Genomic DNA, 16,168 nt, shown 5'->3' on the forward strand with positions numbered 1-16,168 from the left:
TTCTGTTACAGTCATTTACTTAAATAGGAAAAGTACATTCAAATAAAAGTATTCAATTACTGGTAATTCATTTAACATAATAATAAGTGAAATAAGTGTCCGATCAAAAGAAAAATAAAAGGTGCACAATGGCATTATGTAACAAAGACCCTGTGAAAGTGTCATTAAATTTTATTCAATGGTGTAGCTGAGTTGCGGATAAGAGACTGGCACCCCTCAATATTATAGAAAAAATGGCAGTGTCTATGTTTTGCTATTGAATACCCGAAATGTGTGTCCGATCAAAAATTGAAATAGGAGGCGCACAATGGCACTATGTAACAAAGATCCTTTGAAAGTCTCATTAAATTTTATTCGGTGGTATAAGAGGAATTGCGGATAAGAGGTGTGTACCCCAAAGCGTAAGGGACGGACGGATACTCCCATCACTATACATCCCTCGCTTTTCAAGCGGGGGGTATAATAACAAGAATGCTTAACGAGGTTGGATCCTGATATTTCAAGTCTTAAACTTTTTTGTCAAGTATATTTTTAGTTTCTACACACATAGCTTAATTAAAAATCAAAACCAAAAATGGGGGTCAATATGCTTCTTTTGGCGCTACAGTACATTTAATATGACCTTTTTGCACTGAAATTTGTGTCTTAATCAAAAATCACATCTTTGACGTTTTCCCTCCAATGTTTTTATCCAATTAAATCATGGGACAAAAAAACATTAGTCTACTTTAAAAAAAGACACTTTAAAATTGTGTCTAAGAAAAGTTTCACATTGCTTCGCATAATCAATTATTTGACCTTTCTGCACTCAAAAAATGTGATTTTTCTGGCATTAAAAATTTAACAAGCAAGAAAATTATTTTAAAGTCTTTAACTTTTATTGAATTTAGGCAGATTGATCAAAGTTATCTTATATGCTCAGAAAAGAAAAACAAAAGTGGGGGTCTATGATGTAAATTTTTAGATATTACTAAAAAAGTGTTAATTTTATGTTAAAATTGGCTAAATTTTTTCCTGGACTTTCAGAATATATTTACTATATTTGTCACAATATAATGAAAAAATTCATAACAAATAATTTAATAGATATTTCAGAACCAACACAAAACATTTCACTGCAAAAAACAGCTCTGTGTGCAACCAGCATGGAAAAATAGGAATCTAAACTTAACAGTGCTGTGTATATTTCAAAAGGGAGGAAAATGATCATTTTCTCCTAAAAAAAAGCCTTCCTCCACAAGAGATAGTTCCTGGCTTAATCCTATTTTAATGGAATTTAATCGCGGTTGTTTTCATTGGATATAGTTTAATTTGCATTGTAGAATCCAGATTTAATGTTTGAACTTAAAAACTATGCAGAATTTTATAAATAAAGGTCCAGACCAAAATCTGCTCAAAAGCTCATCGAACTTCCTTAAATTGATCACAAATTGAGTGATAAATGGTAGATTATTTTAAAACTAAGGACAGATCACTCTAACTTCATAAAAATACCATAGAATAATAACTCTTGACTTAACAAAATATCAAAAATGCTTGAAATGATCACAGTTTGAGTAATATAAGCTATATTTAAATTTATCTCATTTTAGATTTAATGGCAGATCACTCTAACTGCATAAAAATACCATATACAGTGTGCATTGTTTATAGAGGCTTTTTATTTAAGCCATTCATTCATGGAATGTAAAGCCGTTGACAGAATTATGACCTTGATTGTTTGCTTCAGGATTAATCGTCTCCACATCTCGTTCCCCCGCATACTGGACAGTCAGATAGTAAGGATCCGAAGGCTGCTCACAGCTATCTGTATGATCAATTAGAAAAAAATTAAATAATTAGTCAGTTGAGTTGTCAGTGACTTTTGCTTAATATCGTAATGACATTTAACTGAGTGGCTAAATAAAGCACCTTTAAGGATGAGGTTCTTTTGTTTTACGTGCTTTAAATATGACTCTGTTTCGAAAAAGTTCAAAAAACTAAAAGTCGAGTTTCTAGAGTTACCTCGCCTTTTTTCCCACCATAGACGCAAAAATAGAACTATAAAGAGAATGGCCAAAAAGCTGGTAATACTTATTCCTACAATTAGCAAAATCTGCGTTAAGGACCTAAAACAAAGAGAAAACATATTTTAATAGGTGCTTATGGCATGGCTACTTAAGTTAAACAAGAGGCCCAAGGGCCCTAATGGTCACCTGAGTAAAATACAACAATTTAGAGGATCCATAGAGTATGAAATAAACTGATTGATGAAGCTTTGTTTCCCAAAAGCAAGAGAAATAGGATGATCAGAATCAACGAAATACTTGCCCCCATTTATCCCTAGTTATCAAGCATATTTATTTATAAAAAATATTGCTTCTATACTATAGTTAACCCCATATTTTTACCTCCCACAGTGTCTTCTCTTGGTCTTTGCACAGCATTTAATAGGATGAATAATTTTTGTCTCATTTTTTTTATTCATTTATTATTTACAAGTCTACCCGATCATTAAAACTATGAAAGTACGTTTTGTATTATACAATAAAAGTTCTTGAATAATTTTATTATTTTATTAACCTTTCAAATACATTATTTACAGTGATTAATTATCAAAGGTGAATGGCATAGGGGAATAACGTCTCTCAGTAGAATACAAATTAGAGCCCTGGACAGCGCCAGAACACTTGACAAAATGGTCCAGAATATCAAAAATCTGGTAAAAATACCCTTGCTTATGAAAACCTTCACTCTGAATCCGAGATGCCCAGGAGCAGAAAAGATTTTCAAAGAAATAATGCATTTTCTCTATAGATTCAATACAACCCTACCCTAACACCAGAATCCTCACCCTGGGTCATGCAATTCACAAATTAGAAGAGGTACTCTCGCTCATCATAACTATGTACCTATTTGAAGATTTTCAAAGAATGAAAGAATTAACATATTTTACTATATTATCAATAAAACCCCTCCCACCCCACCCCCGAGAAACACCGGAACCTCTGACCCTGGGACCACAAGTTTTAAAAATTTTGAAAGAAGCGCTCATGCTCATCATAACTATGTACTTTGTTTCTCTGCTAGCTCAATACCCAGGAGCAGACAAGATTATTTAATATTATATATTTAATGGATTTTTACAATATTATCAATGGAGCCCCACCACACCGGAACATCTGACCTACGGATCATGAAACTGGAAGAAACATCCTTGCTCATCATAACTTAGTTTCTTTGCTTTATAACCAGGAGAAGAAAAGAATATTTTTAAAGAAATTAAGCATTTTTCACTATACAATAAATAGAGCCAGCCCGCCCTTCCCTCCCCCCCCCCCTCCCCCCTTTCATCAGAACCTTTGGGCCATGAATTTCACAATTTAGGAAGAGGCATCCTTGCTTATCATAACCATGCACCTTGTTTGTTTACATAATACCCAAGAGCAGAGAAGAAGATTTTCAAAGAAATAATGCACTTTCACTATATAATCAATAAAGCCCCCCTCCCACAGGACTCCTAACCCTGGGGCACAAATTTCAATATTTTGGAAGAGGCGCCCGTGATCAAAATACATATGTACCTAGTTTATCTGCTTAATATACAGGGGGAGAGAAGAAGAATTTATGCACTTTCACTATATGATCATTAGAACCCACCCTAACTCCAGAACCCTTGACCCCGGGGCAATGAATTTTATAATTTTGATTGGAGCTTAACGCTTATTACAAACAAGCCAACAGTTTGACTGCTTAATGTCCAGGAGTAAAGAAGAAGGTTTTTAAAGACATCACTGATTTTGATGGTTTTAGCCTCATCCTTTAGGCCCCCCCCCCCCCCCCCCCCGGTATAGTATAGATACTATATTACTCATAGATGCTAAAAGCCAAAAATGGTAGAAATTGGTTCAGTAGTTACAGAGAAGCTGAAAATGTTCAAATGTTGACGGACGACGCACGCCGGTTGTCGAAAACAGATAACAATACATGTGGTCACCTGAGTGACTCAGGTGACCTAAAAATATAGATATATTTTTAATTTATTAGTATTGAATCAATATCTAATCAGAGCAGTTGTCAAACTTGTGTTTTAACATAAAGATAGTGTCACAAATCTGGCTCTGGGGCCTTAAAACTTAGATGACCTCTCTTTTCCCTCATACATTTCTTTAGTAACAGTTAGGCTGAGATCAAAAGTGACCTCATCAAAATTCTGCAAATGCTGGCATGTGTTTTTACTGCATGTTAAAACAATTGTGTTCGCCAAACTTACAGGTCTGAAGAATCATCGTTTGTTTGTCCTTCCTTGTTCAGAAATTCTCGGCAGATTTTACAGTCTGTAGGATTCGGACAATCCGTCCCTCCAGAATATTCTGGAAATATCTCGTCCTCCTGATTAAATACTAGATCACTTGATTGGGTTCGACGTCCGACCTTATAAGGAAAAATGAATATTAGTAAATAATTATTAATAAATATCTACATCCTAGGCAATCTGTGAAGTTTAACGCCAAATAGATTTCACGAAACAAGAAAAACAAATCTTGATTGAAAAAAATCTTTTAATATATTGCATTTGATTCAACACCAGTAATTTACGATATTATTCATCATACAATTTTTATCACTTCAACACATGATTACACGTATCAATTTATCCTTTGAATATCAGACAATGGAAATGTTTTTCAAACCCCTAATTGTATCCAAGCCATGTTAACAGATTTTGTGCATTTGTTTGTGTTGAGACAATGGCAAGTCTTAATTTCCTTCAATAATGACTTGCCATTGTCTCACCACATACGTTGTTTCTTGATGTCTACAATCCTGAATCCTGTTTTGATCATATATAAAATGTACCGAGTATATACAGCGTATATGTATTTGTATCCTGACATACACCATACTTTTCTTTTCAATTACTTACTAATTTATAGGACAGCTCCCCCTCATCAGAAACAATATGATATATCCGATGTCCATATTTACCATTTCCGTTTTCATCAAAAACGGGTACAGGTAATCCTTTTTGATTGAGATCAAGGTGGACATTTTTTATATGTTGTAAAACCCTCTTCGTATCTGAATAGTCTGTGCATATTTTTGATGTTGTCACGCAAATCTCGCGCAAAGCATTTGCCGAACCTTTCAGAAGAGCAAGGACAGCATTATAAAGATATGGTGTCCATGGGTCCAAAAGGGCGCTGTCGTTCTTAGTTAAATGGTCGTTTGGTCCACATTCTCTGGACAAAGTTTTTGATTTGTTAAAACTCCAAGGATAAAAGCATCCTTGACGACTTTGAATTGCATTAAGAAGCCAAGAATTATCATCGGTTGGTTTTGGAGACTTTGTTTGTAAAAATTGAAGGTATGAAGGACTTTGGGGCATTTCTTGTGCTACAGATAATGTCCCTTTTAATCGAGGAATAAGGTACTGCTTGCGAGTACCAACAGTCTCTGAACCTATGAAGTGAAACTCGCCACCTGACTGCATATTGTCTGTGATTGCTTTCATTACGAAAGGTCCAACATGAGAGCGAAGAAAAGTCAAAACCACCTTGGCTGAAGGTTTGACTCGAAGTTCGTCCAGAACAGTGAAATAATTAGATTTCTCGGGTACTTCTATAGTATTTGCCACACAGATGCCATATTTCTTTGCACTGGATATAATGGCATCTTTTCCATCTTCTCCGTAGAATCCAGAGCTATATATAACTTGAATGTATAAAGCATTAAGTTGTTTCGCTAATTGAACCATTGCGTCTGCTGTGTGCTCCAGTGAGGTTGAAACACGTACAAAATTTGGATACAAGTCTTTATTGTTAAATTCTGTACTTGTGGAACAGCACCCGACCTTAAAAAAAAAGCAAGGAAAAGGAAACATTTTATTTTTAGAATGAAAACAACCACGCATTCACACACATACATGTACAACCCCCCCCCCCCCCCCGCGTCCAGCTATTTTTCGACGTTCTCCTCCATCATCATGCGAGGGATGATCAAAAGGTTCGCGAACTATCTCTATATTTACAAAACCACTATTCAGATCAGAATGAAATTTGGCATACATAAACATGTTCTATAAATAGCAGATGTAACGTCATGTTTTCCTCCTTGTCTGTGACGTCACAATGTGAAAATGACGTCAAATGTAGATGACTTGTGACAAAAAATGGCTGACTCAGTCGTACTCGAGCAATTAATGGCTGTAAATTAACGTATATCGTGGAAATTCTTTTGCAGTAGAATATGATAATTTGTACAAGGTTTATAAAGTCAAAAGGCTTGCAAGAAGTTCAATCATTAATTGGATTGATTGTTTTAGAGAAGGGAAGGGAGATGGTTAAAAATGATGATTGTTCTGGAGCCTATTGAAAGTAAGCTGGGGAAGAGATGTGTCCTTAGTTGAGAAATTTCTTATAAAAGATCACCAAGTTACAGTTAGAAATGTAGTTGAATATCTTAAGAGTATTTTAATTATAATTTTATAATTATAATATTATAACTATTAAATCCCTAAAATACCGTTTACTTAAGATTTTAAACATACCAGATATGATAAAAAGAAGGCGCCCATACTTTATCAACAATGGAAAAACGACGCACCCAAGACAGAGAAGTCGGGTTGTGATGGTAACCATGTTTATTCTGGAAAAGGTATCCTTATTCATCCATCCTATTGCCGAGATTTGGCCGTTTGTGAGAAATGGACTATTCTTGTTTTTAAAAAGAACTTGTGTGGTAAGAAATATAAGACTCGAAAAAATCTTTTAGCTTCTGTGAACAGAACGCTACGGAGCATGTCAAGTGACCGCCTGGATCACGTGATTCAAGCATAGGCAGAACGGTGGCAGATGTGCATTAAAATTGGAGGGGACTACTTTAAAAAATAATAAACACCGAAATCTGATTTTTTTTTCTTTTATGGAAGTTATTCGATTAGTTTGCGAACTGTTTGATCACCCCTCGTACAGTGGTCATAAAGGCAGTAACCTGTGGACACCGCTAATACAGTGTATCATGTAATGGCCTTATGTTATATAGTCATATAATCATATCTTCGATGAAAATAAGACATTTGCTCATCAAGGATAAAAGGAAATATTTACCTGTGGTTTTCCTTGCAGCTCTTTCGTAATCGAAACCATTGCCAAAGTCGGTGTACTACCCAGAGAACCAACAAATCCAAGGATCCGGTCTGATATATCAGAAGGCAGTCTCGGATAACCATCCGCTCTGAACAGACGGAGCACCCTTTCTTGAATTACGAGAGGATTATTACAAGAATCTAAAATAATAAATCCAATTGAAGTACCATCGAAAATGGTTTTGTTTTCGTTAATCTTGTCTACAGCATGCTCAACTGTTAGTGCTACATCAAGACCGACGTTGCTCCTCAAGCCTCCACATTGCAGAGGCTTTGCTCCAACGTTATGTATTGCAAATGCAGCAACAATGATGAGGTCTCCAGCTTTGTAGTAAATCTGCTCGTCGTCGCGTAGGCAAATCGTACATACATCACCCGGTTTACATTGAGCTTTGTGATAACTTCTTTCATTTCCAGATTGGTCATAATCTTTTAACAGAGCTTGGTTTATTGCTATTTTGTTATTAGAAAAGTTGGCCACCTACAAAAACATTCAGTGTTTTATTACAAAATAAATTTTCTCACGTACATTTCATTGATCTCAAAATTTCAAAATATGTTTGAATTTTACCCATTGAAAAGAGATATAAAGGTAAGAATTTTTACCCTAACAAAACAGTATTGGGATTCGTCCTCCAGACATTTTCGGTGATTATACACTGAAAACACTTCTGCATTTTTTGCTGGTTGAATATTGCCATATTCGTCAAAAAGAAGTCTTTGTTCTATTGGGAAAATTGATTCAAACTCTGCCGTGGAGTTTATCTGTATGTCTCTTACTGCTTTTGAAAAGTTTTCTATTCCATCTACATGAATTGATGAGCAAGAATCGTTCCTACAAACTTCATTCTTCGAAATTTTTAAAGCTTTTGCAAACATAGATACAGCATCCACAGCAAACTTAATATAGATATTCTTTGACATAAAATCATCCATTTCTTGTTCTGTTGGTACGATACACGAAACATCTTCGTAAGAACACCCTTTTATATCAAAGAAAACATCCTTTAACCAAGGATTGGTTTTTATTTCGTGTAACAGCAATGTCTTATTTTTAAAAATGGCTTTCCAATGTTCCAAGAAACTCTGCACTGGTTGATACTTTGGGCTAACTACAAGATTTCCTCTTGATGCTGCAATAGTCTGTGCTTTAAATACGTCCTTAGATGTACCAACACCTTCTGAAAAAATGATAGATGGTGTATCACCTCCGAGATTAAGATCCTTCATGGCTGTCAAAAATTTTTCGGCAGACGTCTGTCCTCCAAAGAATACTATCCCGCTTACTGCCCCATCTTTTGGTAAGGTGATATCCTCAATGATTTGACTAAGAACTGATATTTGAACTCCGTATGTAGTATTGAAACCATTAACGGTGCGGATGCATATTCCATGATTAAGGAGTTCCGTTCTCAATGCATCAGCACCATGGCGACCGTACGCGTTATTCTCGTGCACAATAGATATGTAGTTCCACTGTAATTCCGTCATTAGAGTGGTTATAACCTGTGAAAGAAAATGATATGCAAGAGACACTGAAATGGAATTTATCATATTTACCATCATTTTAAGATCGAACGATCATACTGTGAAGAATTCTGTGTTGACTTCTTTTGTTTGACTTGTACTTTGCAAACTGGCAGAAAACGAAAAAAATATGTTTTCTTTGTATTTGCCCTTCAAAGAAATTAATCGAATGAACAATTTCAAAGTTTGACCATTCAAGTGATTGTTTATTTTATTATATTTCCTAAAATGAAAAGCTAACTACAGAATATAGACACTCTCCATTGTATTAGTAACGCTAACCTCGACTTGTATTTGATCTGAATAAATTGTTCTGAAGAAGTTGGGAAACCTCAGCTTATCACTTAGCGATACGGATGTAGAAGAATATGAGATCATGGGTGGAGCAATGGAACGGGGAAGTCTCGCGAGAATTGTTGAAATTGATTCGGAATCGGAACTTCTCTCCGCTCCAATGATTCCTGTAAAACAAATTGTTAAAATTAAATCAATGTCATTTGAACGAATTGTTTATATTGCTATATTTGGCGAAAATATTTGATTTTCTGATGTTGACAGGGACTTCTGTTTATTTATGTCTGGAAAAGGTTGTGTGTATAGTATATAGTGAGTTTTAGTTAAATTAAACTATATTAATGGAAATGTCGTTTTCCAATTTTGAACCCATAAATGAGTAAGGGTGGAGATGACCTTAAAAACTACCAGTTTATACCTTAGTCATATACCACAAAGCGTAAATGGTTCCAACCCAGGTTATACAGTATTACTGTGTACTGATCCACTAATACATGTAATCTACTAAAATCCATTATGAGTTAATTACCTATTATTAAATGTAAAAAAAAAAAAAAAAAAAAAAAAAAAAAAAAAAAAAGACAATTTCCCTTAAAAATGACTTCAATTTGTACAGAATTTGATTGTATATAAGTTTTGACGCAAGTTTAAAGCATTGGCAATATAGGATTTACGATATCAATGATATATTAATTGGATGTGAATTGATTTTAACACATTCAATTAACAAAAAGTCAAACGGATAAGACACAAGTTGTGAAACTTAGTCTTCTCCTAATACAATATTTTGTAAAACTACCGAAATAAATATGCTATATATAATGTACAAACTAGTCTTATTTGGACTTGTTTATTGTATGAATAAACCACATCAAGTGCAAAGGTTTGTTCCTATCCATATGTAAGATCTGCTTTTAAAGAGTTCCTAGATTTTGTAATCTGAAGCATAATGACAAAGTGATTTTTTTTATGAAGAATGTTGAAGAAAATTTAAAATACATATGCATTATTTTTGAACACTTTACAAAAATCTCCAGCCTTTGGTAAGATGTGATTTAAATTATAATCCGCTTTTCTGTTTTCTGTCGAGTAATTCCTAATTTAAATGGGGTTTTTCGAAAGAAAATTCCTAAACTGCAATCAATGTCCCATTATTTAGGAGATAATAAATTAGACTTTAAACAGTCAATAAACTGTACACTTGAAAATAAAATATGACCCGGTATTAAACATGGTATTCTAACGCACAAGGTACACATTTTCTACTGTTTGCCCTTACCTATAATATTTTCTGACTTCTCCTTTACTGCGGTTGAAATTTCCACTGCTCTGTAACCGGCCAACTCCTCTGACAGACAAGTGGGATAGGCGATCAAACCTATGATAAACAAATTATAAACACAATCAATCTTGGAGTTAATAAAATATGACCTTGGCTTTATGTTTTCGCACAAAATTGATAAATATTTCTTTATCCATATTTTCCAAAAAATGAGATAATATGCATCGCGACTCTGGCTCCAGACCATTTGTAAAGAAGTGGCATTAAAAATGACAGAATTTGTACATGTATTTCGTACACTGTTTTTTCTAAGTAACCAAGGATAGACCAGCTGTATTCAAATATCGTTTTCTCTTGTTTATATTCTATATTAACATCTAGATTTTTTTATCCAATCTTCAGAATGAAGAATTGAAAGATTTGAGACGCCAATCCAAGGAAATTGGTAAAATATGATAAGAAGATATTATGACGACAACTTTCCTATTAAAGAATTGAAACTGCAATATACAAACACATTGATTCAAACTTGAACCCCCCATTTGTGGCCCCACATAATCATGGGTGAATGACTTTGAAAAATTTAAGTTTCATGGATATGTTTGAAAAGATGTTTTACTCATGGCCTGCTATATTCTTGACTCTTGAGATGGTTTAGAAAATTCCTATGTATTCCTTTATAAAACTTTGAACTCTGAACTGTCATTCTTGATTATTTCAAAGGCTTCTGTGGTCTGGATTTTTCTGTTTGCAATTTATAGAGTAAAATCCATTGTAAACTATATCTTGACCTATTTTCATAAAAGAAAATTATCTCTGGAATTTTTGTTTCATACAAGGTCACTAAAAAGACACTTAGATGTATAAAATGTTCATGAGAAGTTACCCAAATTAACCCCAGGAATGTAATTTTGCTGGTTTAGTCGACGTATTGCCCATTTCACGGCTTCTAGTCCCATTACTGAGGTAGTGGACACTTGACCATTACATTCATTTCCAGATGTTGTTGAGGATTTTATGGTAAATATTCCTGCTAAGTAGATGTCGCCAGGAACTGATGTTACCGGAGTCATAAAGGCAGAAGTCAACATCACGTTCACAATAACCAATAGTATAACTCTGAAATAGAGTCTTAATTAATAAAAAATATAACACTTTTTATGGTAAGTATTGTGTTTAAATACATTTTTTAAAAAAAATCTTTGTATAAAGTGTCAAACTACTGAAACCACAATTGTTAAATTATTGAAAACGTTAAATAAGAAATGAAATTGTCATTCAGAAACATGAGAAGCAACCCCAAACTCGTACCAGGAAGTGAAATTCCTTACTGAATGTAAAATGGAATCTTTCACAGGTTACTAGAATATTCACTATCCTTCTAATGTTTAAATTGCGTATATTTCACTTTATCCATTATTTTAAAATAACATCATCCATCACTAGGAATATTAATGAGTCTATTACATTTAAATGCTGTTTGTTAAAAAAATATCAATAGTTATTTAACTGTTAATTTCATGATTTCAAAGAAAATCTATCAAGACTTTTCACTCACTTTAGGTCCATTCACGCCTCTTATGATCTCGAAGACAGGAAAATTGCCCTGAAGTTGTGACTGACCTTCCTCCTCCTCTTGAACAAAAAGGGGAATCTTCACCGAAATCAGGTTACCTAGTTGATGTCGCAGTGAAAATATTTAAAACCGATAAAGTGTTCACTGCTCCACTCTTTTATACTTCATAGTTTACTCTCAAAATAAGTCGTCGTGCATAAATGAACATATTCAGGGGTTTTGAAGAATGAACTTCGCCTCAAGTAAGCATATCGAAATGAATAGACCTAGATATTTTGTTTATGCAAGTGTTACTGGTGTTAGGTAATAGATTTAATCGTTTCAATTTTTATAAAAGATAGTGAACAGTGATTCAAGAGAAGTAGAGTTATTGATTTGTATATAGATATTTTATCTTTCATGTTTATAACCAAAAATCAGTGATGTTTTAGTTAGTAATTATAGCTTGTTTTTAAAGAAATTTAATTTTTTTCCACTATTTATATAAGGAATATTTTTAAATGTCTCGATCATTTTCCTCCAAGATATTGTTCTTTTTTTAAACAAAAATCTTAAATTATTCGTATATTTTTTAAGGATCCAAATTCCAAAAAAAAGAAAATTCCTTTTCAAAACCCCAGAAAATTAATCAGACTTGTAATAACTTAGCAAATTAAATCTCAAATAAATTTGTTCAAACAAATAATGATAATCAAGTATAATATATCAAAATCGAAGCTGAAAAAAGTAAATACAACACATATCAACAATTTAAATTGACATATCCATTATAAACGGTGTTGTAAATTATGGATCCAAATTCAAAAAAAAAAAAAAAAGAAAAAAGAAAAAAAAAAAGAAAACTGCTTTTAAAAACCCCAGAAAATTAATCAGACTTGTATTAACTTATCAAATTTAATCTCATAAAAAATCTCATAAAAATACTATCAAGTATTATTTTACAAAAGTCTAAGCTGAAAAAAGAAATATTCAATATACATCAACAATCTAATTTGACGTATCCATTAAACAATTTAATTTGACGTATCCATTATAAACGGTGTTGTTAAATACGTTAACTATATTCAAGGGGGTAATTAAGCAGAGGTTCAATTAAGGGTTTGTTCCCGTTTTGCACGCATTTGATAATTAGGTATAGTACAATAGGTGTAAAATATGTTTTGATAGTAATTATAGTCTGATCGCCGTTTAGGATTTTCCTGGAATTACCTGTATTTAATTACTAATGCATTATAATATATATTTAAAAAGAATAAATTTTGAAAATTTAACTTGTCAACCCACCTGATAATGAAGTGGATAATTATGACAAATATCATTATGATCGCAGTTTACCCTTTCATTATTTTATAAAGATAAAATGGACAAGTAAATGATTTCAATCTTAATTAATAATGAAAAAATAACTTGTCCAGTTAGTATCAAATGAATACAATTATAGTTTGATTAGTATTTATGATATTTTTTCTATGTTTTAAAATAGTTTTTTTTCTTACCATGAAATTTCAGAAATAAATCAAAATATCAAATGCAAAATTAATCATTCTCTCTTCATATTCTTTCCATAGATTCTTTTTTTTTCAAATTCATATTAACTATGATACAGAATATAGCAATTAAGTAATTATCTTACCTAGATAAATTCCCGTTTTGCACACATTTTTTCAGTATCTGAAATTCAAATATGTGCAAAACGGGAACAATCCCAATTATGACATCCAAGCAAAAGATCATTATACTGTGATCAGATGTTTACACTTATATTCAAGCCTGATGCTAATTTAGTGTCAGATATTTATATTAAATATAAAAGGTGAAGAAAACGAACAGTGATCAATCTCATAAATCCAGTGAAGAATACGAATCGTGAACATGGCAAAGTAAAGAACCGCGAAATTTACACAGTTTCTTATTTCAAAACAAACAGAAGAATTAGAAATCAACATCATCAGTATTGCATCGTTCTTTACAGATAGTTATTGCTATCTCTGCTGTTCCTTTCCATTACAAAATTTTTAAAGATGTACCATATTTGATTTATTTTGTACTTAAAAATTATTTTCAAATATAATATCGATCACATACAAAATTGCCAAACGAAAATTTACACACATCTCAACTTTATAAGATAAAAAATGTTTTTGCAACAGTGTTCATACATATTGTTTTTTTAAAAACTTTCTGATATATATATATATATATATATATATATATATATATATATATATATATATATATATATATATATATATATAATCAAATGATAATAATCGTTTACACTGTATAGTGGAAATAGTGGTAACTCATAAAAAGATGACGCAAAATGTGCAAAACATTTTATTAGAATAAAACTTCTTCCTTTAAAATTAAATGAAATAAGTGAAGGATATCAAAAAATACGACACAATAAAGAATTTATTTTGCGCTTTAAAACCTTGCACGATGATGATATATGCTGAAACAAGCAATCATGTTTAGTAAAATTTATTTCCAGCACAGTCGGACTCATCAGTTGAGATTGGCGTTTGCGTGTCCCGAACCTCCATATAGCACTCATTCCCTATCCCCTCCATGCTACTAGGTATTATATAAGGATCATCTGCTTCTGAAATTGACAAAAAAAAAAACTATTACTATTTTCCTTCCTTTAGTAATACAGACGACTTTCACATTTACGAGTTATTTCCCTTTCTTGGGAATCTTGGGTCAACTGGCATAAGGAACTGTTTTCTCTCTATAAAATTGCCAATTTCATGGGCCAATGTCTGGAAAATCAGATTTATATGTATATGTTCATTATGTTTTCTATGTTGCCCAATTCTATGCCAATATAGAAATGGTATTAAATTGTCCAAAAGAGTTTGAAGGTTTTAATTACTATTGTTATACCTTTAAAAATTTGTTCCTATGTAAATCAATACTTAAAAAAGTCTAAAATTTCTGTTTTACTGAGCGGGCATAAAAAAATCGATGTTTTACTGAGCGGGCATAAAAAAACGATGTTGACCGCGGTGTGAGATATTGGATATGTCGATGAGATGTTGGACCGCTTACGTCACATAATGAGCGGGGTCAGGTAAATCTCATTTGCATTCGTTGGTGTTCGACATATATGTATGTCAAAAAAATAATAATGATAAAATAAATACGTAAATAAAAGGTATAACAAAACATTTATTGACGGCGTTCTCGGGCAAAATGCGTTTTGTCGACCCCTCGAACCAAATGTTTGCCTTCGGCCTAACGGCCTCAGGAAACAGTTTGGTTCTTGGGTACGACAAAACGCATGTTGCCCTCGAACCCAGTCAATAAATGTATAATATTTTCTGGTAGGTCACAATGGATATCGCTGACAAAAAATGTGAAAATCGTCTGTTTTCTTTGTCCCTACCGAAAAAAATAGAAATGGGTTAGATATCCGTAGAGCTTTATATAGAGTTGAGCATATACAGATATTAGTACCTAGCTAATTTAATTAACTGTTGTTAAGTAATTATTTAAATTTTTCACAGCAGTCACATATTTTATATACACATATCCGCTGGCTTTGTGTGGGATTGCTCTTTTGGCAAGCCCGCGACAGAACTTTTCCTTAAGATTGAAAGGAATAGTTCAAGGGTTTGATGAAAGATGTTTTCCACTCATAGCCAGTGGATAATGAAATAGGTGATGTTAACGAACAATATTCGATCGCTAAAAACCTACAAATAGATAGGTGAAGTTAACGAACAATAATCGATCTCAAAAAACCTATAAACTATACAAATCTGTCAACTGGGCATAAAACACAGACCCAATGCAATTCGTAAGGTGGGATCAAGTGCCTAGGAGGAGTAAGCATTCCCTGTCGACCTGTCACAACCGTCATTCGCCCCATATATTGATCAGGTAGACGGAATAGTTCGTAGTCAAATTTACTATAATAAGGCCTAACAATTGGTATAAAATATGTCTCTTAAAATACGAGCCAAAGATAGGATGTATTTGCTAACAAGGTCATTATAATGACTATATAATTTACGAAATGTTTGAAATCCCCGTAACGTCAACTTGTCAGAAGCCTACCTCGGTTTAAAAAAAATCATCGTATTCAGAGTATGCTCTCGAGTGTCGAATAAGTTGAGAGACACCATATGCAGGATTATTAAATAAATAAGGAAGTTGACGATGGAAAAGCTGATGTCATCTTTTGTCATACAGTTTAGTTGTTAGTTGGCCCTTATCGTCAGTAAAACATCAAAATATGAAACAGATGTTGCTAACTCTGTGGTGTCTTTTATTTCGAGTTCTCTGGGATATATCGAGTCTACATATGAATGGAAGTACATGTAACTATTGTTAATTGATAAATCTTCGACATATC

At 33.0% G+C, this 16,168-nt stretch overlaps 2 protein-coding genes across 2 annotated transcripts in view; both read right to left on the reverse strand.

Annotated features, from left to right (window-relative positions):
• Positions 1-1,635: 1,635 nt before the first annotated feature.
• Positions 1,636-11,295, reverse strand: LOC133183825 (uncharacterized). The gene is made up of 9 exons (XM_061318731.1): positions 11,116-11,295; positions 10,227-10,325; positions 8,936-9,114; positions 7,733-8,632; positions 7,089-7,607; positions 4,907-5,833; positions 4,253-4,413; positions 2,005-2,108; positions 1,636-1,807 (listed from the first exon to the last, which is right to left on the reverse strand). The coding sequence occupies exons 1-9, from the start codon at positions 11,186-11,188 to the stop codon at positions 1,674-1,676; spliced, it is 3,096 nt and encodes a 1,031-aa protein (XP_061174715.1). The 5' UTR covers positions 11,189-11,295; the 3' UTR covers positions 1,636-1,673.
• Positions 11,296-14,129: 2,834 nt separating this feature from the next.
• LOC133183871 (uncharacterized) overlaps positions 14,130-16,168 on the reverse strand; it is a 43,715-nt gene continuing 41,676 nt past the window's right edge. Inside the window, exon 10 of the mRNA XM_061318768.1 lies at positions 14,130-14,410. Within this exon, the coding sequence (XP_061174752.1) occupies positions 14,280-14,410 (131 nt within the window). The 3' untranslated portion in view covers positions 14,130-14,279. The remainder of the gene's footprint in view (positions 14,411-16,168) is intronic.

Source organism: Saccostrea echinata, unplaced genomic scaffold, assembly GCF_033153115.1.
Source record: "Saccostrea echinata isolate AGI-Se365-2 ecotype Australia unplaced genomic scaffold, CSIRO_AGI_Sech_v1 ptg000001l, whole genome shotgun sequence".
NCBI classification, from domain to species: Eukaryota; Metazoa; Mollusca; class Bivalvia; order Ostreida; family Ostreidae; genus Saccostrea; species Saccostrea echinata.

Coding starts and splice junctions, on each gene's coding strand:
- LOC133183825 (XM_061318731.1), bottom strand. CDS start 11,188: ATGGGACTAGAAGCCGTGAAATGGGCAATACGTCGACTAAACCAGCAA. Junction 10,326..11,115: donor CATTCCTGGGGTTAATTTGG/GTAACTTCTCAT, acceptor TGTTTATCATAG/GTTTGATCGCCTATCCCACT. Junction 8,633..8,935: donor CAGATCAAATACAAGTCGAG/GTTAGCGTTACT, acceptor TTTCTTTCACAG/GTTATAACCACTCTAATGAC.